Source organism: Lissotriton helveticus, chromosome 7, assembly GCF_964261635.1.
Source record: "Lissotriton helveticus chromosome 7, aLisHel1.1, whole genome shotgun sequence".
NCBI lineage: Eukaryota > Metazoa > Chordata > Amphibia > Caudata > Salamandridae > Lissotriton > Lissotriton helveticus.
Genome location: NC_136068.1, coordinates 518,119,187 through 518,145,256, shown reverse-complemented (window position 1 = coordinate 518,145,256; position 26,070 = coordinate 518,119,187). Strand labels below are relative to the sequence as shown.

The 26,070-nt window shown below is 41.3% G+C and overlaps 1 protein-coding gene across 1 annotated transcript in view; it reads right to left on the bottom strand.

Annotated features, from left to right (window-relative positions):
• LOC144769134 (transmembrane protease serine 9-like) overlaps window positions 1–26,070 on the bottom strand; it is a 103,419-nt gene that overhangs the window by 28,268 nt on the left and 49,081 nt on the right. Inside the window, exons 6-7 of the mRNA XM_078653144.1 lie at window positions 6,153–6,315; window positions 3,597–3,877 (exon numbers count right to left, since the gene is read on the bottom strand). Of these exons, the coding sequence (XP_078509270.1) occupies window positions 3,597–3,877; window positions 6,153–6,315 (444 nt within the window). The remainder of the gene's footprint in view (window positions 1–3,596; window positions 3,878–6,152; window positions 6,316–26,070) is intronic.

The following is a 26,070-nucleotide window of genomic DNA, read 5'->3' as shown; positions in this document are numbered from 1 at the left end:
ACGCTGAGACTGGACCTCCCACTCCACACGAGTGGAAAATCGCCCATCCCAAAAGAAACCCCTCCCCTTGTTGTAAACAAACATAACAGAAGCACCACATTACTGCAGTGTGACACTACAGTCAATACTGAGGGGAGCGCAAATCATGGACTGCATGTACAATGATGCAAAGGAGAAAACTTTTCTGGGATATGATGTAGTGTTTGGCCACACCCTTTCCCTGCTCACACTGATTTTCATGATCTCCTCTACCATTTATCACACGTTATTAATGTTCCTTTTGGTAAAAAAATGTATTCCGGCCCATTGATTACACTTTATCCAGCCCAAGCCGGAGAGTACCGATGGAGTCAGGGAGTACGGTCCGGAAGCGGAGAGTACAGTCCGGGTGCGGAGATTCCAGCCCGACTGCGGACGTAAAGATACGGCTAGTAAATTACCTCTTTCAATACCAAAAGTCGTACAGTTAGACTTAAGTCTCAGATTACCTTTGTAAATCGGGCCCTGTGTCTTCCCCCTTCCAGTCTACCCTTAACCATGACAAACCTGCCCCCCTACTGATTTAAAGCTCAGTTGTATGAAAAGAATTCCATGTCGTACACAGATTAAGATACCTCTTGCATATGAAGAATACCCAGTTACAAATAACTGCCCCTCCATCAGAACTGCAGCTTTTCAGTTTCTTGCTTCATGGTGTGTGTCGACCAAAGGAAAACTATAGGGAACCTGTGCTTAAAAGAGGAATGTATGATGGTGGCCAAGCAAATGCAGCTTGCATGTGGATATCTGAATTAAACCCCAATCTGAGGGACTGGAAGAGAGACATGGATTGGTGCATGCTGGATGAGAGGGTGGGCTATGTGGGGAGGGGCTCTCCAAATAAATGAACTAAAATATGGGGGAAATGGAACGCTTATAAGGGGAGCTCTGTGAGACGCTGGTGGATACTAATTAGGAGGTTTCTTACTGCTGAAGGTAGTGGTCTTACTGTTGCTCAGAGTATTGTTTGGACAATGCTCCAATGTCACTCTGCCACTATGATGATGGGATTTTGTTGGGAGAATAAGGCTGTTTTTACATTATGATCAGAAAGGTTTGCTATCACCACAGCTTACTTTGCTTAATCTTTTAATAAAAAGAACTTTAAAAATTAAAGGGGAATGTATTTTGAATTATTAAGCTATACAGTTCATTCCCCCCAAATGTTCCACATAAGGACTGCACATTTGTTTAAGGTGTCCTAGAGGCAATTACCAACTGAGTTACCATTGGGCACATGTGTGCTGCCACAACCATGACCTGGTCCATGGTGGCACAATCCTGCCCACTCCCCTACCTCAAGGCCCACCAGTCATTCCAACAAATTAACCACTCGAAACCCACAATAAACTGTGTATAAACCCCATTTTCCATGATAGGAAAGCAATGGTTATCCATCCAAACAAGTGTAAAAACAAAAAATGCCTTCTCTCCGTCAATGAGAGAAGGAATCTAGTGAGTGTCTCCCTCCCTCTGACAACACTTCATCACCCCCAACATGCTTATATATCTCTGAACTGCTTAGGTCATAAGCCTCTCTAGCTGGAGAACAAGTTTAACTGAAAATCAAGCATTAGAAGCCAAACAAAGGTACAGTATGGTCACAGATTGCTTGCTGCTCTCTGGATTATTTAAGGGAGGTCAGAGTTTTTAAGCAGGGAACGTTCACTGTTCAATAGAGATCTAGTGGAGCATGGTGATGCCACCTAGGTGTTGGCTGGAATGCGCTTATTGACTGTCTGCTGTCTTTCCCTACCTCATAAAGTTCCCTCTTTGGGTTATGTAGTGTAGAAGGAAGTTCTGTAACTGCCCATTACCTGTTACTTCACAGAGAATAACAACAGATTTCACACTCCCAACTTGTGCAGAAGTTTCTCAGTCTTCCATGAAAGATGCTCTCACTGACTGTACTACCACCATGTAGTCGGGGTATAGTAAGACTGTGACGTTCTCTATTTTGAATTGCCCCAGAGTCCAGGCCCTCTTCCGTAACACATCCCTGTCCTGGTAGTGGAGCAAGCAGGCTACCACTTGATGGGGGTAATGGGTCAGCCAGGTGGCACGCAATGTGCTAGTACCCTCTGAGTCCCTTCCAGCACATAGAACCTGGAGAGTCCCTGAGGTGCAACCTCAGTTTCAACCAGTTCTTGAGATACTTGATCATGTTGTTTCCCTCTATTCCCTCGGAGTGTCCTACAACCTGGATATTATAGCGCCTGTTGCACCCCTCACAATCCTCCGCTCAGTATTTGAAAACCTCACTGTATTTGTGAGCTCAAGTACCTGTTTCTTCGGAGCATCTGTGGATGGTTGTAATTCACTCAGCACCACTTTGTTAGAGAAAGGATAAAGTACAAATATATCTCTTGGTGGCCTCATTTATTTGGAAAGCATTATTGACTTCCAGGTAGGTTTAGGAGCAGCAAGTGTAGAAATAAATTATGTGTGGTTTAGTAACGATTGTATCATTATCTGTATCATTGCACTTTATAATTGTAGTTTTATGGCTATTGTGTCTATTTTAAATATCAATATTATTTCATGAATAGAAGTATGATAATGATATTTATATAAATCAAATGTTTGTTTTATTTTTAATATGAAATTGGTTGATTGAGAAAGTTAATGCAAGTTAACATGTTGGTTTAACTTGTATTTACTACAGTGATTGATATTTTGAGAACAATACATTTTACTCACCTACCTACTTTAAAACCACAGCTGTCGGTCTTGGTATCCTAAACCTCAACTTGAAAAAAGCCATCCAGGTTTCTCTTTGTCAAAATACTTTGCCCATGTAAGGCAAAGGGGTCTCACACCCTCCTTATAATCGCTTAGCTTGAGCAGCTGGTACACAGGGAGCTAGTCCTTGCTGAAGTAGGTTTGTTCTTTGATAAATTTAATGCCCTGGCAGTTTTGAGGAAATCCACCAACAGTTCTAAATACAAAAACAAGTTTTGGAAATGTGCTGCTTGGCTTTGCCAAACAGCATCTTCATTCTGATTATAGGTTATAGTAGATTATGTAAATTCATTCTCCAAATCCCTGGCATAAGGTAGGCATGCAAATGAATACTTCTCAGATAGGGGTGGGTGCGGGTAAATACTTCAGTTGTGTGTGTTCCTTCTTACTGAGTCTCTTTTGTGGTAATCCTCAAAAATGGACAGCCCCAGGCGTTGAAATGCTCAGTCTATAACTCTTGAAGGGTAGCTGGTATGCGACCAAAAGAAGGTGCTGGATCAGTAGGAGCTACTTATAGATGAAAGGGGTTGTATATTGCACTTTACAATAAGATTATAATGGGGGTGGTCAATAAACAAAATGTATGGGGGACAGACAGTCGGATGTATGCGCAGGGGGCTGCTACATGCCCATGCTGGCTAAAACGTCTTTCCATGAAGAGAACATATCTGCTTAAAATTCACCATCTACTTTTGAAAAGCACAGCATGCAGCGAGACACAGTATACAAGATGGAGAAAGTGTATTTTTATGAGACAGGAACAGGGGAGGATAATAGTAACCTTTACATCTGCTTGAGTACCACTTCTACATTACCTCCATCTTGGGTGAATCCCCAGCCGGTGACCCAGCAGTTCATCCCAGACGGGAACTGGACTGAGGGGGCAGGTAGGCAGACTGGCAGGATGTAACCGGTGAACTGGACAGGAGTCTCCAACTCAAGGAGGGCAATGTCACCACTGGACCCTTCCACTGTGTAGTTTGAGTTTATGATCACAGTCTTTGGAGTGGTAGAAATCACATTTGGATTGATGTTGTTTTGAGAGAGTTTGTAGGCACCAAGATAAATGCGGAAGATGGAGACATTGACTGGTGTGCTGGAAATGAATACAAAGAATAGTCACAACTACTGCCCTGAACATTATTTTGGGAATACAAGCTTACACATTACTCCCACTAACTTGTAATTGTTCAGCTTATATGTATGGTGCATCAATACATTTTCAAGTTAAACCATTGTTTACTAATACTCAGAGATAAACTGTGGTATCCTTTTTACAAGCAATTCTTTTAATTATTAAAAATTGATACAAAGATAGTATTTCTATGAGAACAGATTCATATACCTGAGACAAGATGATAAGCTTAATTCACCACAGACAGTCCTTGAAGGGCAAATTGTTAATAATAATAATAGCTATACAGTCCTTGCTCTAATTTCTTTTCTGTTTTCTAAACAGCTTACATGCTTAGTTAACTAGAATGGAATAATTTTAATGCCATCAGAAGGATGAGGGGGCGAGGTGGCCATTTCAAAGTTCTAGCTTTTAAATGATAATTACATTTCAACAGTGAATCCTTAATTCATGGCACATCTATTCATTTACTCAATCAACAGTAAATTGACCAACAAAAAACCCAGACTAAAAGTTTCCAAGCATGCACCCTTAAATCATCAAGAGTAGTAAGTTGGGATTGGAATGCTGAACATAAACACGTTTACATTTGCACTCATGGTAAGGATGTGACATTGACAGTCCATTATTTCAACAGAGGTCATGCCGGCCACAGGTATAGGGCCCTTCAGATGCCTGGCAGATGGTGCTGTGTGAAAGTGCATCTGCCATGTTTTTAAGGAACACTCTGCATGCGTTTTTCTTTTTGAGAAATAAATCCCCAAAGTAGAAGTTTGTATCTGAAAAAGTAGAGGTTTGTATCTGAAAAAGTAGAGGGTTGTTTCTGAAAAAGAAAACTCAATAGCCGTGACCGGGACTGGAGGCAGAGCAGCCTTGGAATGGAAGTCCATTCATGGATGCTCCACCCTAAAATGGGCAGGAGGCTGTGGTATGCCCATAAGGCCCATTATCGAATGAGCCACCATATCAAGGATTTCTGCTGGCAGAGCCATCTGATGCTCTGCCAGTGGAAACCCTGGGTTTCATCACTTCTAAATAGGGAGGGAGCACCAACATTTTAGGAGGGTGGGAGAACCACTAACTTATGTAGTGCTCCCGTATTGCCATACACTAAATGAATTCCTATGTCCCACATTTACTGTCACATTTGTAAACGTTGGCAGATGACATCACAAATAACATCAATAATAACACAGATGACATTACATATCATCTTACCTTTGATATCACTATTAATACAATATATCTTTGTTTGGTTATGTGCTGCTACTTAATGATGCCATCTTGTTATGTTTGCTATTTAAAGGTTTAAATATTGTGACATCATATGTAGTCCAATTAGGGGGTGAGTTGTGGCTTTCATGGCAGGGTGCAATTCATGATTTCTGTAGCTAATCAAACCTGGGCAGTTTCATGGGGTTTTCTGTTTTATTTCATGACTCTTAATTTAACTGTGATATTTAGAGGGAATTCAGAGGTTATTAAACATATCTTAATGTGTTATGAGCAAAACAAGCAACATATCCTTAAAGGTTTTTCCAGTGAATTTTGTTTTTTATAATATCCTACACTGACCTTCAATGCACCAACCCAACGGTGCACAGTCTTTGGCTTGGCCCTGCACCCTTCCCCCGGTGTTTCCAGCGCTGTAGATCAAACCCTCACAGTACACAACCTTCGGCTGTTGGCAGCGGGGATTGGTTACAAGTCTTAGCATTGAGATAGGAAACTAGGAAGGCATTTTCCTCTGCTATAGAATAGCTATATAATATTTGTCTTAGCAACATTAAGACAGGGGGGGTTTTCCTTCATCCAGTGTTAAATACTGTCTTGCAGTTTGTTTTGTACAAATTTCAACATAAGTCCCAGAATTGAAGAATAGTCCCATCAATCAGGGTATCCCAGCTTTACCTTTGTATGTCTGTGAAGAGATCAGCCTGGGTGAAATCCTTTGGCTTTTGGGTTCAATTAACGTGATCCAGATTTTTTGGGTGAAAGGATGAAGGAACAATAGGGCCCACTCTTACTATATAAATTACTGTGATGTTACTCATTCTGGTAACCATTTATATTAAGAGTGCTGTCCTACTACTTTCATCTGTTCCATCTATCTCCAACAGTTGCCAAGCACACCAGAGAACACATCATTTTAGACCCTTTAGTCAATCAGATCACTTATCCCTGGCCTGATACATCCTATGGATGCCGCACCACCACATCTTCATTGTATTCTTACCTGGGAAAGCAGTGCGCTGCTGTTAACACCCATCTTTCTGTGATCAGTGAGCCCCCGCACACATGGATGCCATTTTGATGCAGGCTGATCTGCCAGGGCCACTGCCCATTACTGGCGTCCAATCCACCCACAATCTTGTCAGAGATCATGGGTGATCCGCAAGCTGGAAAGCAGAATCAGAGCTTGAAATCAAACATCAGATTTATACAGGAATAATCTGGTGTCTTTGCAACCAGAATCCAGTTTTAAGGTTCTAGGCAAAGATGCAGTTTTTCCCACACAAGTTTGGATAATACACCAGTGGATTTATTTATCTTCCTAAACTGGGTTATGTTGGAATATATATATATATATATATATTACCTACTGGCGGTCGCCAGTAGGTATATATAGTTAGGATTTTTTCTCTATGGGATTTTTGAAAATTCTATGTCTAATAACTTTGGCGTTTGTGGACGGAATTGGCTGAAATTTTCAGGAAAATGGCACATTTTGTTTCTGAGCAGCCCTTGAAAATTTGGGGGGGGTTCGTCAAGGGGGGGCCGAGAAAAAAGGGGGGTCCCAAAACGTGTTTTTAACATTGAGTTTTCCATAGGGCGGTTGGCCTCACTTTTAGCCCGAACGGCTGAATGGATTTGCACGAAACTTGGCAAAATTGTAGGGACTGGTAGCCCGATGTGCCTTTTGTAGGTCTCAATATATGTGCTCCAGTGGATTTTGAGAAATTAACGTTTAAAAAAAATATATATCTGTAACAGCGGACCTGGCAGCGTCCCAGGACGCGTACTTTTCGCGCAACGGAGCTTTGTGAAGCGAAGCTGATTGGTTCTCCGGCGTCTGTCAACATTCCAAAAAGTCCGTAGCGGCCGCCATCTTCTCTCTCGGTAGGATCGAGAGACAAGAGGAGGTCAAAACAAAGGGGGAAATAACTATAAGGGGGCATAGTAGATCCTCGCTGACCCCCTAGGTTTGATGTGGAGGTTTTAAAAGGGCCCCGCGGGGCAAAAAAAAATAATAATAATAATAATCGAACGGCTGAATGGATTTGCACGAAACTTGGCAAAATATTAGGGACTGGTAGCCCGATGTGCCTTTGCTAGGTCTCAATATATGTGCTCCAGTGGATTTTGAGAAATTAACGTTCAAAAAAAGATATATATCTGTAACAGCGCTCCGCTTCGCGTAACGGAGGTTTGCGAAGCTGATTGGTCATTCTGTCACTGGGCTATAGTTGGGCTACATCTGGCTGATATTTGGGCTACATTTGTTTTTTTGTGTGTCTGGCGGCCATCTTTGGGCTACATTGGGCTACATTGGGCTTCATTGGGCTACATTGGGCTACATTTGGGCTCCAACATATATATAGGCCAATGTAGCCCAATATATATTTTTCAAAGTTAATTTTCGTAAAAACCACTGGAGCATATATCTTGAGACATAGCAAAGGCACATCGGGCTACCAGTCCCTACAATTTTGCCAAGTTTCGTGGAAATCCATTCAGCCGTTCGAGCTAAAAGTGAGTCCAACCGCCCTATGGAAATGAAGGAAATGAATGGGTAATTTGTAATTAGCAAATAGCTAATCGCAAACTAGGAATGGTAAAGAATCGCTATTTATTCCTTAAAGTTCGCTATTTAGGAAATGCAAAAAACTTTGATGATACATATGGCGGTTCATCTCTAACAAGATAAGAAGCATAGGGATACATTTATGATGACTGGCGCATCACCAGGGATGTGTTAGTCATTCTGTGCCGCTGTTCCGTCACCTATGGTGTGCTGCATTTACAATGCGGCGCATCATGGGGCAAAAACAGCACAGATGCGTGATGTATCTGTGCCGTAAAGGTGGCGCATTGCTGGAGTTGTATCGCAAGTGTGATGAAGCTCCAGCAAGGGTCGGGGGTGCCCCTGTCGCAGGGTTTCTGTTCTCACACAGAACTGTGGACAGAGGATTGGAACCTCGGCGAATTAGGGTGTCCCAAAACTCACGTTAGTAATCAAAAACTCCTTAGTAAGCTAGGTACAGTGTCACATTGGATATAACAAACTCTCAATGTTTAGACAATCCAGAATATGAACTTATAGTACCTCAGGATACGTGGAACTCATGAACAGTCGGTCGTTATATATTTCTTAGAAACCAGAACATGGAGTTAAGAAGAACACATGTGTATTTGAAATGTTTATTTACTAATGCCGTCTTCTCAGGCGTAGTATCTTAGATAATACAAGTACACATATTATCAGTAGCAAAATTACCAGCATAGTTACTAGTACATAAAAAGCGAATGGTGATAGTATGTTAACATGCTGTAAATGAATAAGAGTTAGCAACACTTATAAGCAGCCGCGGGCCGTGGAGGGAGTTACGGTGAGGCAGGGAGGCGGGGAGGGGGAGAAGCAGGGTGGAGAATACAAGTACACATATTATCAGTAGCAAAATTACCAGCATAGTTACTAGTACATAAAAAGCGAATGGTGACAGTATGTTAACATGCTGTAAATGAATAAGAGTTAGCAACACTTATAAGCAGCCGCGGGCCGTGGAGGGAGTTACGGTGGGGCAGGGAGGCGGGGAGGGGGAGGGGCAAGGTAGAGAGGGCTCCACCCTGCTTCTCCCCCTCCCCGCCTCCCTGCCTCACCGTAACTCCCTCCACGGCCCGCGGCTGCTTATATCTCACCCTCCCTAATACACATATTATATTATTTGCTAAGAAGGTCTCTTTGTGTTGGTTTAGGGCGTGCCCATACTTTAGTGTCTTAGATTTGAAGGAATCACATCAGCATACACCAGCTCTCTCTTCATGTGAACCGCATCAACTGTTGTGTATGTGTGTTCGGCAAAGCAATATAAAACCCGCCTCATGCCCAGAATTGGCAGAAGTTGCACTTATGTTATGAGTATGAAGTCGTGGAGATCAGACCTCATAACAATTCTGTATCGTGTTGTTCTTGAAACTTTAGCACTCGCTGTACAGATATAGTTTAACAAGCAAAGCAGATAGTAGAGCAATAACATATTATTCTCATGTAAACCACGATGAACTACTAGGTGGAAAGCTAAAGCAACAACTAAGTGTCGTGTGCAGAAGTTGCAAAAAAGGAAAAATGGCGTTTAAACCGGTAATGAGCCCATGCTAACTTAACACGGTGTAAAGATATCCAGGACCTAGATGACACCTCCCCATGATCCGGAAACGAACTGAATAAGATAATAGAAGTGCCATCTCATGAGAGCAGATTGCAAGTTTATATGTGGACGGTCCGCAAGGTAAAGCATTAAAAACTAGGAAAATTTAATGCTAAAGAAAAATAAAACAGCCAAGTACTTTATCGAGTCTTAAGCCAATAGGAAAGGTAAATAATAAAAACTTGACAAATAAGTCAATGAATTGTCAATGAAATGCTAGTACTCAGCATATCAAACATGAAAAAGGTCTATGACATAACTGTGTATGCAAAATAAGCTGCAACAGCCTCCAATAGGAAGTCACCGTCTTCATCCGAAAACAGTTCAGCCATCCAATTTAAAAGCGGAAAAGAACATACGTGCTCTCCCAGCACCGGATCCTCTATCACCATCAGAGGACAGCTCGGTGGGTTTTCAAGAAAGCTCTGTTCCAAGAAAGACTGTGCTGCCGCCAGTAAATTCCAGGGACCAAGTAGTCCATGCATCAATGCCACAGCCATAATCCTTTCGCCAGGACAAACCAACTCGTGAGTAATGATAGGAGTCATCAGCTGATTAAAGTCGACGTCAGGAGAAACCGGTCCGCAGAGACACAAATCAATGGCCCAATCGAAATCACAGGTCAGGCAGTGAAATACAGGCTGGACACAGGTGAAGTAGGAGAATCGAAAAGATAATCCATATGCCGTGCTTAATATCGCCAACGGCATTGTGCCATAATATTCTAGCATGCGATTGCGGAACAGTGTCAGCAGCTGCAGGGTGGGATGTTGCATAGGAGGGACATCCATATTTAAAAATGTAAAAAAGCACAAGAGCGTCCGCTGGTAATGCAAGTAAAAATGCCAATCCACGAACCAGAGTGGAGAAAATAGAATGAAAGGAAGCAGGGATGACTCCAAAGATTTTCTCAAATGAAGTCACGAGACCACTGGTAACAACTTTAAAAAAGTGCGCCAGGGCCTTTGTGGAGGATGCGTTAAAGATAGTCGGAACCATCTTGCTGAAATTGAAAGGCAAATCTGAATTGAAAAGGGTCTGCACCTCTGTACGGGTGTTCGCTATGTGAAGCACGAAAGTTTCACGGGCCGAACTCAAGGCCACCTCTCTCTGAGACAAAAGAGCTCTTATTCTTGCCATGCCGTTGAAATCTGTCCCAAGGTTGGTATTTGTGGCCAGATTGAAAACTCCCTATGTTCATGTGTGGGAGGAAATAGAACATTTCTGCAGCAAATAACCCGTTCACTTACTGTTACGATAAAAGGAATACTTTTAATTAACTCAGAACAATCTTCATTATTGAGCATCAAATAACTACCATTTTCCAACAACTTGAACGTGGGGATGATAGCAGGAACTGGCGTGCCTTGCAACACGCAAGCCATATTTGGTCGGTGTTTGTTGCATGAACCGTGTAACTGTATGTGCCTACACATTAGTGAATGATCTGGCGTCTCAGTGCATTCCTCTCCATTCAGATAAACTTCTTGATCATCTTTGAAACATCTGTATGTGTATGGAAGCGACCAGACCTCATGAAGAAAAGCACTACCTAAAGGTTCATAACGACCTATTGGTATATATTTCATACAATTTGAAAACTTATATAAAGCAAAAGGCAGCGTTATTAAACCGTGGATAAGGCACGTTGCCAAAAAACCCGCAATCCTCTGCTGATGATGTCACTGAGCATGTCATGAATGATGTAATATGTGACATCATCAGCAGTGGATTACGGGTAATAGTATCTCTAGTTTACTCCCCTATAGCTGTCTTTCTTTTAACATAAGTGTCTGTTTCCTTCCCTTATACTTACTGTTTTTGTTTTGCTTCCGGTTCGCGTACCGGCGAGCGAACTGGGAAGCGAACTAAGAGAAATAGAGGTTGGCACAGTTCCAAATATTGTACCAATTTTTTAATAACGGGGAGGTAGTTCTGAAAAGAACTTTTTTTTTAATTGTTTTTGTTGTTTTATATTTTTTTTATTATTTTTCGGAACATTTTTTTACTTTTTTTGAATTTTTCTGAACAGTTTTATATTTTTTTGGGGTTTTCTTGGAGGGGGCAATGAAAACGATTCATTGTAAAGGGCTCAACAGGAGCAACAAAACAAAAAAAGAAGTATTTATTATTTTGGGCGTTTCGTACAAACTTGCATATGATAGTCAATAGCTCTGTTGATCAGAGTGATGCTTCTTTCTCCGTAGGAAATGAATCCATCGCAAAATACGCAGATGTGTTTTACTTCACCAAATTTCATTTGTATATTTGGCACCATCTCCCTGCCCTCTGGTCCCGTTACTTCCGGTACAACAGATCTTCTGGCCATAATAGGGAGATTATCTAGGTCGTTCCGAAACTGTGCAGCACTGTAGTTGTTAGGATGCCACCTAGTCATATGGCGATGCATTGTGTAGTTTCCGAAACTGTATTTTTTCTCGGTTCCTCTGGACAGTCTATCTTGACATATAAGGCAAGTTACGTATCTTGCATTTACTTTTTTCTGACCTTTGGGAATTTTAAAAAATTGCCAAATGAAGTTTTCTTTCTGGTGAGACGTCCTGGGCTGCTCAGGCAAAAACTGCCTCTCTTCGTGCTCGTCGTCCTGTTCCTCTTCTTCCTCTTCTTGTTGAATTATAACTTGAGCAGGTGGTCCACTCTTCCTTGGATGTGTTGGAGGTGGTGGGGAAGCACCAGCTGAAGCTACTAAAGAAGCCATTGCTCAGTGATCACAAAGGGTCTTTCTCTCACAATGATGAAAGTCAGAGTGAGGAAAGAAGGAGGGATTTTCATCATTTGGGAAAAACAAGAGTTCTCAACCAATCAAAAGTGTTCATTTGAGATTATATGACCTAGTCTTACATCATTAGGAAACCAAAAGTGAAATGAACCAATGAAAAGTGTTATTACCAAGTCACATGACTTGCTGTGTTTACGTTAAGCGCTTTGCAGGGCCTCCCGGTTTGCTTCCAGAAACCTGCGCTTTGCGACTCGCTTCGCGTACCAGTTCGCTAACGTAGCACGTCATATGACGTATCACGCGACAACGTGAAACGTCATGCGGACGGGAGGCGTCACGATGTTGTTTTCTAACGCGGCACTTGCGGTAAAGAAACGTTTACCGGCTCGCGGTCTATTTCGCGGCATCAAGGTCAGCTAACGGGAAGCTTCCCGATTCGCGAAGCGGGAACGAAGAAAAAAAAATATTAAAAAAAAAAATTATTCATAAACATATAAAATATATTTTTGGATTTAAAGAAGAATACATTTTACAGCTACAGATATTAGCTGTTAAAAAACCAATGAAATTCACAGAAAAAACCATAGGTTCTAGACCATATATAGTTAGGAATTAGCATTTACAAAACCTTGAAAATTCACTGAAAAAACCATAGGTTATAGACCATATATAGTTAGGAATTAGCATTTAGAAAACCTTATTTTACTCACACAAAACCATTGAAATTCCATATATAGTTAGTTGCACTAACTATATATCGCGCACCCGCAATCCACTGCTGATGATGTCACATATTACATCATTCATGACATGGTCAGTGACATCACTGATGACATCACTGATGACATCTCAAATGACATCACTGATGACATCATCTAGTGTCTGTGTGTTTTTGTAAAGTTTAAATACGTTTTACATATTGAAGAATGAGTGGATGTATGGAAGACTGAGTGTGTGTGTGGCTGGCTGGGAGGTGTGTGACTCTGTGCATATCAATGTGTACTTGTATCAGTGATTGTATAAGAGAGTAAGTATGTGTTAGTATATGTGTGAAAAGTATGGTGTTCTGTGTTTAACTATAGATGAGGAAATCGAAGTGTGATTGATTCTTCACAGGACTGACTAGGTGTATGAGTGCATATGATAGTGTTCTAATAATAACTGACTGTATGTATGAGTAATTGTATGGGTGAATGAGTGAATGTGTGTGTAGACGTACGAATCAGTGAGTGCGTATGTAGTAACTGGTATTGGTGTGTCATGATGTCATCAGTGATGTCATTTGAGATGTCATCAGTGATGTCATTTCAGATGTCATTAGTGATGTCATCAGTGATGTCACTGAAGTATGGTGTTCTGTGTTTAACTGTATAGATGAAGAAATGGAAGTGTGATTGATTCTTTACAGGACTGACTTGGTGTGTGAGTAACTCCATGGATGAGTGGCAGTGTGTGACTGTCTGCATAGGTGTATGAGTGCATATGATAGTGTTGTAATAATGAGTGACTGTATGTATGAGTGATTGTATGGGTGAATGAGTGAATGTGTGTGTAGACGTAGGAATCAGTGAGTGCGTATGTAGTAACTGGTATTGGTGTGTCATGATGTCATCAATGATGTCATTTGAGATGTCATCAGTGATGTCATCAGTGATGTCATTTGAGATGTCATCAGTGATGTCATCAGTGATGTCACTGACCATGTCATGAATGATGTAATATGTGACATCATCAGCAGTGGATTGCGGGTGCGCGATATATAGTTAGTGCAACTAACTATATATGGAATTTCAATGGTTTTGTGTGAGTAAAATAAGGTTTTCTAAATGCTAATTCCTAACTATATATGGTCTATAACCTATGGTTTTTTTCAGTGAATATATATATATATATATATATATATATATATATGACGACAGAGTGGATATAACTTTCTGTGGCCGTGTCGAATTTGGAGTCCTGTGTTGTTGGAGATATTTGCGGCTCTCCGGTCACGCACAACGGCCCACCGCTGCAGCGGGTCCAGTCGGGCACCGTGATGTGTGCTTGAACATTGGAAGAAAGATAGCAGGAGCCTTGCAGGGGGTTACCAGCTTATACTCTACTCGGCAACTACAGAGCAATGACTGACGCCAAGCCAGAATTTCACATCAACCCACTTGGGTATCAATTTGAGATTATTAGGATTGAAAGACAGCGCACCCACTGTGGTTTTTGATTACAGCACTACACCTCCCAGAAGGCCATAGTGATGGTGCCGCGCCCATCGGGCGTAGGTGAATGGTTTATAAGTGGTGTTGACGATAAAGCGCTGCAACTCTTTTTCACAATTGCATGCCGCTAATGAAGGGATACTTAACCTGAAACGCGTCCGGCGTTTTACTATGATGTGTTTACTGGGAGGGGGTCTGCCAGCAAGTTGTCGAGCAATAAAGACAGAGTGGATATAACTTTCTATGGCCGTGTGGAATTTGGAGTCCTGTGTTGTTGGATATATATATATAAACGTGATCAAGCCTGTTGGTGAAACGCGTTGTTTGTTTTTGCTGCCAGAATAAACTTTTGAAGCACAGCAACTCTTGGTGTGTCGTCGCGTATTTCCTGGTACATGGGAGATTCTCTGCATTTGATATATATATATATATATATTCACTGAAAAAACCATAGGTTATAGACCATATATAGTTAGGAATTAGCATTTAAAAAACCTTATTTTACTCACACAAAACCATTGAAATTCCATATATAGTTAGTTGCACTAACTATATATCGCGCACCCGCAATCAACTGCTGATCATGTCACATATTACATCATTCATGACATGGTCAGTGACATCACTGATGACATCACTGATGACATCTCAAATGACATCACTGATGAGATCACTGATGACGTCATCCAGTGACTGTATAATTCTGTAAAGTTAAAATATGTCTTACATATTGAAGAATGAATGGATGTATAAGTGTCTTGATGAAGGATTTAGTAGGGGCATGGCTGACTGTATGAGTGACTGATTAAATGTGTCTCACTGAGTGCATGGGTTAGTGACTAAACTGTCTTAATTTGTGCATCATTATGTCTGTTGTTCTGTAAACTGCTGCATGTGTTGATCATTAGCTATATGATTAACTGTATGGGTTATTGATTGGTTGCCCAAGCATTTGTATGGGAGACTGAGTGTGTGTGTGGGTGGCTGGGAGGTGTATGACTCTCTGCATAGATGTGTGAGCAGTTGATTGACTGGATGTATGGGTTCAAAAGTGCATGTGGAAACAGCTGTATGGGCGGTTGACTGTGTGCATGAGTGTATTGGTGAGTGAATGGATATCTCAGTGCTACATGTCAAAGTAAGTACATATGTAAAACACAGTACATGTGAGAGTTACCATATATAAATAACTGTGCATAAGAGCCAGTGAATGTGTGAGTGGCTGTATGGATCATTGTGAACTTGTATCCAGGATTGTATAAGTGAGTAAATATGTTTTAGTATATGTTTGAATAAGTAAGGTGTGTATAACTGTATAGTTGAGGAAATGGAGGTGTGATTGATTCTTTGCATGACTGACTAAGTGTCTGAGTAACTCCATGGATGAGTGACAGTCTATGAGTGTCTGTTTACACTGAGTGTATCTAAGGTTATATTAGAGTCTGAAGAGGTTTATCGTATTATCACATGAATGATGTCATCAGTGATGTGATCAGTAATGTCAAATGAGATGTCATCAGTGATGTCATCAGTGATGTCATTTGAGATGTCATCAGTGATGTCATCAGTGATGTCATTTGAGATGTCATCAGTGATGTCATCAGTGATGTCATTTGAGATGTCATCAGTGATGTCATCAGTGATGTCACTGACCATGTCATGAATGATGTAATATGTGACATGATCAGCAGTGGATTGCGGGTGCGCGATATATAGTTAGTGCAACTAACTATATATGGAATTTCAATGGTTTTGTGTGAGTAAAATAAGGTTTTTTAAATGCTAATTCCTAACTATATATGGTCTATAACCTATGGTTTTTTCAGTGAATTTTCAAGGTTTTGTAAATGCTAATTCCTAACTATATATGGTCTATAACCTATGGTTTTTTCAGTGAATTTTCAAGGTTTTGTAAATGCTAATTCCTAACTATATATGGTCCATAACCTATGGTTTTTTCTGTGAATTTCATTGGTTTTTTAACAGCTAATATCTGTAGCTGTAAAATGTATTCTTCTTTAAATCCAAAAATATATTTTATATGTTTATGAATAATTTTTTTTTAAAATATTTTTTTTTCTTCGTTCCCGCTTCGCAAATCGGGAAGCTTCCCGTTAGCTGACCTTGATGCCGCGAAATAGACCGCGAGCCGGTAAACGTTTCTTTACCGCAAGTGCCGCGTTACAAAACAACATCGTGACGCCTCCCGTCCGCATGACGTTTCACGTTGTCGCGTGATACGTCATATGACGTACTACGTTAGCGAACTGGTACGCGAAGCGAGTCGCAAAGCGCAGGTTTCTGGAAGCAAACCGGGAGGCCCTGCAAAGCGCTTAACGTAAACACAGCAAGTCATGTGACTTGGTAATAACACTTTTCATTGGTTCATTTCACTTTTGGTTTCCTAATGATGTAAGACTAGGTCATATAATCTAAAATGAACACTTTTGATTGGTTGAGAACTCTTGTTTTTCCCAAATGATGAAAATCCCTCCTTCTTTCCTCACTCTGACTTTCATCATTGTGAGAGAAAGACCCTTTGTGATCACTGAGCAATGGCTTCTTTAGTAGCTTCAGCTGGTGCTTCCCCACCACCTCCACCACATCCAAGGAAGAGTGGACCACCTGCTCAAGTTATAATTCAACAAGAAGAAGAAGAAGAGGAACAGGAGGACGAGCACGAAGAGAGGCAGTTTTTGCCTGAGCAGCCCAGGACGTCTCACCGGAAAGAAAACTTCATTTGGCAATTTTTTAAAATTCCCAAAGGTCAGAAAAAAGTAAATGCAAGATACGTAACTTGCCTTATATGTCAAGATAGACTGTCCAGAGGGACCGACAAAAAATACAGTTTCGGAAACTACACAATGCATCGCCATATGACTAGGTGGCATCCTAACAACTAAAGTGCTGCACAGTTTCGGAACGACCTAGATAATCTCCCTATTATGGCCAGAAGATCTGTTGTACCGGAAGTAACGGGACCAGAGGGCAGGGAGATGGTGCCAAATATACAAATGAGATTTGGTGATGTAAAACACATCTGCGTATTTTGCGATGGATTCATTTCCTACGGAGAAAAAAGCATCACTCTGATCAACAGAGCTATTGACTATCATATGCAAGTTTGTACGAAACGCCCAAAATAATAAATACTTCTTTTTTTTGTTTTGTTGCTCCTGTTGAGCCCTTTACAATGAATCGTTTTCATTGCCCCCTCCAAGAAAAACCCAAAAAAATATAAAACTGTTCCGAAAAATTCAAAAACAGTAAAAAAATGTTCAGAAAAATAAAAAAAAAAGTTCTTTTCAGAACTACCTCCCCGTTATTAAAAAATTGGTACAATATTTGGAACTGTGCCAACCTCTATTTCTCTTAGTTCGCTTCCCAGTTCGCTCGCCGGTACGCGAACCGGAAGCGAACCAAAAACAGTAAGTATAAGGGAAGGAAACAGACACTTATGTTAAAAGAAAGACAGCTATAGGGGAGTAAACTAGAGATACTATTACCCGTAATCCACTGCTGATGATGTCACATATTACATCATTCATGACATGCTCAGTGACATCATCAGCAGAGGATTGCGGGTTTTTTGGCAACATGCCTTATCCACGGTTTAATAACGCTGCCTTTTGCTTTATATAAGTTTTCAAATTGTATGAAATATATACCAATAGGTCGTTATGAACCTTTAGGTAGTGCTTTTCTTCATGAGGTCTGGTCGCTTCCATACACATACAGATGTTTCAAAGATGATCAAGAAGTTTATCTGAATGGAGAGGAATGCACTGAGACGCCAGATCATTCACTAATGTGTAGGCACATACAGTTACACGGTTCATGCAACAAACACCGACCAAATATGGCTTGCGTGTTGCAAGGCACGCCAGTTCCTGCTATCATCCCCACGTTCAAGTTGTTGGAAAATGGTAGTTATTTGATGCTCAATAATGAAGATTGTTCTGAGTTAATTAAAAGTATTCCTTTTATCGTAACAGTAAGTGAACGGGTTATTTGCTGCAGAAATGTTCTATTTCCTCCCACACATGAACATAGGGAGTTTTCAATCTGGCCACAAATACCAACCTTGGGACACGTTTCAACGGCATGGCAAGAATAAGAGCTCTTTTGTCTCAGAGAGAGGTGGCCTTGAGTTCGGCCCGTGAAACTTTCGTACTTCACATAGCGAACACCCGTACAGAGGTGCACACCCTTTTCAATTAAGATTTGCCTTTCAATTTCAGCAACATGTTTCCGACTATCTTTAACGCATCCTCCACAAAGTCCCTGGCGCACTTTTTTAAAGTTGTTACCAGTGGTCTCGTGACTTCATTTGAGAAAATCTTTGGAGTCATCCCTGCTTCCTTTCATTCCATTTTCTCCACTCTGGTTCGTGGATTGGCATTTTTACTTGCATTACCAGCGGACGCTCTTGTGCTTTTTTACATTTTTAAATATGGATGTCCCTCCTATGCAACCTCCCACCCTGCAGCTGCTGACACTGTTCCGCAATTGCATGCTAGAATATTATGGCACAATGCCGTTGGCGATATTAAGCACGGCATATGGATTATCTTTTCGATTCTCCTACTTCACCTGTGTCCAGCCTGTATTTCACTGCCTGACCTGTGATTTCGATTGGGCCATTGATTTGTGTCTCTGCGGACCGGTTTCTCCTGACGTCGACTTTAATCAGCTGATGACTCCTATCATTACTCACGAGTTGGTTTGTCCTGGCGAAAGGATTATGGCTGTGGCATTGATGCATGGACTACTTGGTCCCTGGAATTTACTGGCGGCAGCACAGTCTTTCTTGGAACAGAGCTTTCTTGAAAACCCACCGAGCTGTCCTCTGATGGTGATAGAGGATCCGGTGCTGGGAGAGCACGTATGTTCTTTTCCGCTTTTAAATTGGATGGCTGAACTGTTTTCGGATGAAGACGGTGACTTCCTATTGGAGGCTGTTGCAGCTTATTTTGCATACACAGTTATGTCATAGACCTTTTTCATGTTTGATATGCTGAGTACTAGCATTTCATTGACAATTCATTGACTTATTTGTCAAGTTTTTATTATTTACCTTGCCTATTGGCTTAAGACTCGATAAAGTACTTGGCTGTTTTATTTTTCTTTAGCATTACATTTTCCTAGTTTTTAATGCTTTACCTTGCGGACCGTCCACATATAAACTTGCAATCTGCTCTCATGAGATGGCACTTCTATTATCTTATTCAGTTCGTTTCCGGATCATGGGGAGGTGTCATCTAGGTCCTGGATATCTTTACACCGTGTTAAGTTAGCATGGGCTCATTACCGGTTTAAACGCCATTTTTCCTTTTTTGCAACTTCTGCACAAGACACTTAGTTGTTGCTTTAGCTTTCCACCTAGTAGTTCATCGTGGTTTACATGAGAATAATATGTTATTGGTCTACTATCTGCTTTACTTGTTAAACTATATCTGTACAGCGAGTGCTAAAGTTTCAAGAACAACACGATACAGAATTGTTATGAGGTCTGATCTCCACGACTTCATACTCATAACATAAGTGCAACTTCTGCCAATTCTGGGCATGAGGCGGGTTTTATATTGCTTTGCCGAACACACATACACAACAGTTGATGCGGTTCACATGAAGAGAGAGCTGGTGTATGCTGATGTGATTCCTTCAAATCTAAGACACTAAAGTATGGGCACGCCCTAAACCAACACAAAGAGACCTTCTTAGCAAATAATATAATATGTGTATTAGGGAGGGTGAGATATAAGCAGCCGCGGGCCGTGGAGGGGTTACGATGGGGCAGGGAGGCGGGGAGGGGGAGAAGCAGGGTGGAGCCCTCTCTACCTTGCCCCTCCCCCTCCCCGCCTCCCTGCCCCACCGTAACTCCCTCCACGGCCCGCGGCTGCTTATAAGTGTTGCTAACTCTTATTCATTTACAGCATGTTAACATACTGTCACCATTCGCTTTTTATGTACTAGTAACTATGCTGGTAATTTTGCTACTGATAATATGTGTACTTGTATTCTCCACCCTGCTTCTCCCCCTCCCCGCCTCCCTGCCTCACCGTAACTCCCTCCACGGCCCGCGGCTGCTTATAAGTGTTGCTAACTCTTATTCATTTACAGCATGTTAACATACTATCACCATTCACTTTTTATGTACTAGTAACTATGCTGGTAATTTTGCTACTGATAATATGTGTACTTTTATTATCTAAGGTACTACGCCTGAGAAGACGGCATTAGTAAATAAACATTTCAAATACACATCTGTTCTTCTTAACTCCATGTTCTGGTTTCTAAGAAATCTATAACGACCGACTGTTCATGAGTTCCACGTATCCTGAGGTACTATAAGTTCATATTCTGGATTGTCTAAACATTGAGAGTTTGTTATATCCAATGTGACACTGTACCTAGCTTGCTAAGGAGTTTTTGATTACTAACGTGAGTTTTGGGACACCCTAATTCGCCGAGGTTCCAATCCTCTGTCCACAGTTCTGTGTGAGAACAGAAACCCTGCGACAGGGGCACCCCCGACCCTTGCTGGAGCTTCATCACACTTGCGATACAACTCCAGCAATGCATTCGCCGAGGTTCCAATCCTCTGTCCACAGTTCTGTGTGAGAACAGAAACCCTGCGACAGGGGCACCCCCGACCCTTGCTGGAGCTTCATCACACTTGCGATACAACTCCAGCAATGCGCCACCTTTACGGCACAGATACATCACGCATCTGTGCTGTTTTTGCCCCATGATGCGCCGCATTGTAAATGCAGCACACCATAGGTGACGGAACAGCGGCACAGAATGACTAACACATCCCTGGTGATGCGCCAGTCATCATAAATGTATCCCTATGCTTCTTATCTTGTTAGAGATGAACCGCCATATGTATCATCAAAGTTTTTTGCATTTCCTAAATAGCGAACTTTAAGGAATAAATAGCGATTCTTTACCATTCCTAGTTTGCGATGAGCTATTTGCTAATTAGCCGAATGTAGCCCAATGAAGCCCAATGTAGCCCAATGTAGCCCAAAGATGGCCGCCAGACACACAAAAAAACAAATGTAGCCCAAATATCAGCCAGATGTAGCCCAACTATAGCCCAGTGACAGAATGACCAATCAGCTTCGCAAACCTCCGTTACGCGAAGCGGAGCGCTGTTACAGATATATATCTTTTTTTGAACGTTAATTTCTCAAAATCCACTGGAGCACATATATTGAGACCTAGCAAAGGCACATCGGGCTACCAGTCCCTAATATTTTGCCAAGTTTCGTGCAAATCCATTCAGCCGTTCGATTATTATTATTATTTTTTTTTTTTGCCCCGCGGGGCCCTTTTAAAACCTCCACATCAAACCTAGGGGGTCAGCGAGGATCTACTATGCCCCCTTATAGTTATTTCCCCCTTTGTTTTGACCTCCTCTTGTCTCTCGATCCTACCGAGAGACAAGATGGCGGCCGCTACGGACTGTTTGGAATGTTGACAGACGCCTGAGAACCAATCAGCTTCGCTTCACAAAGCTCCGTTGCGCGAAAAGTACGCGTCCTGGGCCGCTGCCCAGTCCGCTGTTACAGATATATATCTTTTTTTAAACGTTAATTTCTCAAAATCCACTGGAGCACATATATTGAGACCTACAAAAGGCACATCGGGCTACCAGTCCCTACAATTTTGCCAAGTTTCGTGCAAATCCATTCAGCCGTTCGGGCTAAAAGTGAGGCCAACCGCCCTATGGAAATTAACATGGGAAAAACGCGTTTTGGGACCCCCCTTTTTTCTCGGCCCCCCCTTGACGAACCCCCCCAAAATTTTCAGGGGCTGCTCAGAAACAAAATGTGCCATTTTCCTGAAAATTTCAGCCTATTCCGTCCACAAACGCCAAAGTTATTAGACATAGAATTTTCAAAAATCCCATAGAGAAAAAATCCTAACTATATATACCTACTGGCGACTGCCAGTAGGTAATATATATATATATATATATATATATATATATATATATATATATATAAAATAAAAAAAAATATATATATATATATATATAAAAAATAATAATAATATATATATATATATATATATATATATATATATATATATATATATATATATATATATATATATATTTACATCCTTGACATCATGACAATACATTTTTCTACACCGTGAGGAGTACCGTGGATTTATTTGACTTTGGGGACACGCGCGCGCACACACACAAACACACATTTATTTTGGACTTTTTGTGGGATATAAATAAGTATATATAGTCTAACACCAAGAAATGATGTTTTACAGGGTAAAGTAACATGTCATCCAAAGCGTTTCGACTCAATAGTCTTGATCACAGCTCATCAGTTTTCACTTTTACACCACCCCCAGCCAGTTAAAATATGTTGCATTGTGGTGCTAGTAATTTGTAAACAAATAATTCATAAGCAAAACAAAATCAATTTTCTGAATCATTTTGTGAATTGTCACAATGTTACTATTTCGACATCAGGATTAACCGCCTTGATCCTCTTAGCGAGCTGATCACCGATCTCATAGTTAAAAATAATTATATGTGATTGCGGAAATCCTACCATTTCAGCTGCATTATGGTACTATTAGTTTATGTACATAAAATCTAAACAAAAAACTGAAAAAAACCCAATTTTTGTCAATTGATACAGTGTTACAATTATGCATCATATTCATATATATATATATATATACATATATATATATATATTTCTGGATTCTCCTTGCCCCCCACTCGTCGGCTTATATATATATATATATATAGTCCCCCAGAAAAAGCAAAGGTTAAAGATCAGTTATACTTAGTCAACTTTATTTATGTTTGCTATACAAATCCAACTTAAACTACACAAACATTAGACATTTTAAAGTTATAGGTATGTTTTTAATTTATCCTTTAGGCACCAGTTTTAAATAAATATAAGTTATCCTCATAATTCACATTTATAATTATGCACCACGTTAAATTTCACATAACTCGCGCACCTCCGTACAGTCTTCTCACCTCACTCGCCACACTGCATTGTCGATAACTCGCCCCTTATCCATGCACTACCAATACCCTTTCATATTACAGAAGAGCATATGAAATTATTGCATTAATAACAACACTTATGACATCTGAAATTATATAATGTGGCAGAACATAGAACATGGTACAGAAATGAGTTATAGTTAATGTAGAGTGGCGAGTGAGGTGAGAAGACTGTGTATGGAGATACTTGAGGTTATATGAATTTTAATATATATATGTGTGTGTGTTTACATAAAATGTTTGTCTATGTTCATGTGTAAAACACACAAAAAACAAACATGCCCCTTTATCTGGCTTTCAAATAAGGGAATCGGACATCCTCATCAGTGAGTAATTTACCCAATTCTGGATGATTCTCATCCCTGTACCTGGTATTTACAAAAAAACGAATAATGTAGTGGCCGGAGGCCCTCATCATAGGTTGAGAGACTGTTCACGGATGATCCGGGGGATGGGGGATCCAGGTAGCTAAAAAAAAACATACGCTGACCCATAAAAAAACTGCCTTTATTATCGGGGTGGTGTAGGTATGGTTAAAACAGACAATTGGACAATAGAGGCTAAATTATGCAGCTCACGTCCTTATTGGTCAATGTTCATGTATATTTAGATCAAGTTATACACACTTACCTACATAGTCATATCTGAACATTTTAAGCAAACAACACTGCATTGCAATAAAAATTTGTGGAATTCAATTTGTGTGGCAAGGTGCAGTGTCTGTTTTATTTTCTGTGTCATCGCCTGTCACGTTCAGCGACTGTGGTGGTGGGGTCTAGGAGGGGCCATGACAAACAGAGCTCAGGTCCCATCTGGCCTCGCTCTACAGACGCCAGTGATAGAAGGTACAGTGACAGCAGCCCAGAGAGAACCTGGTCCTCCGTACATTGAGAAAGCACGCCGTATAAAGGTATATGCACTACTGTTCTCACTATACCCTTATTCAGGGTGTTACCTAAAAATGATGGTCGCCCTCACCCAACAAAGTGTCATGCTTCATCATCAGGCCCCTCCTCACTCTGGTTCCCAAAAAGGAGTACCAAGAATAATAATAATAATAATAATAATAATAATAATAATAATAATAATAATAATAATAATAATAAGACATTTATAGAGCACCTGGCTACACCGCGCTAAGAAACAGTTTCAGCTGGAGCAGCGGGAGAAAAACTGACTATATATGATAGAGCCAGGTTTTCAGACCTCTTCGAAAGGTAGATTCCGATTTCTCTGCTCGTAGCAGAGGTGGGAGTGTGTTCCAATTCTTGGCTGCCGGGTAGCCAAATGAGCGTGCTCCCATCCTAGCCCTTATTATCTTCGATATTTTGAGCAGGTGAGCTTGAATCGATCTAAGCTGTTGACTAGGATTGTAAGGGGTTAGAATTTCACGCAGATAATTGGGGCCATTCCCCTTTAAGCTCCAGTGGCAGAAACACATGGCCTTAGAAAGAATTATTTTTTCCCACTGTCAGCCAGTGAAGGGAGTCAAGGGCTTTCGTCATTGAGGCACGCCTCATACTATGAGATTATTTAAGCAATGCACCTATCATCTTTTTGTTTTCCTCATAGTAACGAGTCTAAGCATTTCCTCTGTGGTAACTGGTGAATCAGTGTCTGTCTTTGCCCAGTCCGGACAGGAAGCATACTCGAATGAGTACTTTGTTTGTATGCTTGAGTTGACTCCAGCAGCTTCTCCTATGTAACTACAAACAACATGTGTTCATTCTGGTAGTTGAAGGCATAAGAAACCCCAAAGATGTCTATTGATGAGATGGAAAAGGATCCAATGCATCATATGTGTGAGAACTATTTATTTACAAACAAAAAGCCTCATAACAGCCCAATCAGCTGTCAATACAAATACCAACTTCTTCTCTTGCCTCTGCCCCCTCTAACCGTAACCCCCAGCCCTGGGCATGAGACCACATGTCCCAGAACACATAAGGGAGCAGCATGAGGGCAATGTGTGACTCAGGGCACGAGACATGACCTACTACAAACCTGATGACACAAAGCTGGCAAGAGCTTGAGAACTAGAAACAACTAAACACTAGACCGAGCCACTACAACAGGCAACCTAAAATGGCTTACGTGAAATACCTTGAATATCAGCAGATGTATGTTCTGGCCAACCAGTGTTGGTGGCAACCCCTCTTAGCTAATCCAGACGCTGCTCCAGCTGCGCCAGGATTGGCTTGTCCCCGCCCATAGGAGACCGGGGGCCGCGGCCACTGGCCAGCAGCAGGCTAGTATTAGTGCGCATGTTCGGGCTGGTCAGAAAAATGACCAGCCCAAACCCAAACATGCGCACTGGGCCTAAAGCTGCCTGCTGTCAGTCAAACAAACCCAACCCTGCACTGCTGCCCCACCCCCTTTAGCGGCCTGACTGACGTGACTCGGCGTTGCCCGGCCGATTTCGAGTCAGGACCGTGAAGTCTGAGTCAGTGTGTTTATGAGGAAGAATGTGGTCATGTTGTGGCCATGTGGCATTAGGGCGGCAACGCCCCAACGCCCCAATGGACGCACCGCCACTGTGTTGCAAGTAACACTGTTACTTGCAAATGTTGTGCAATGAATAGCTTTATAACTTTGTCTATGTGTAAGAATGTGCCACTCTTCCATGAATCCACAGCACACACTAAGCATGAAGCCAACGACCATGCTAAAAAAAAATGATGTATTCGATTTAAACTGGTGCCTTTGAATAT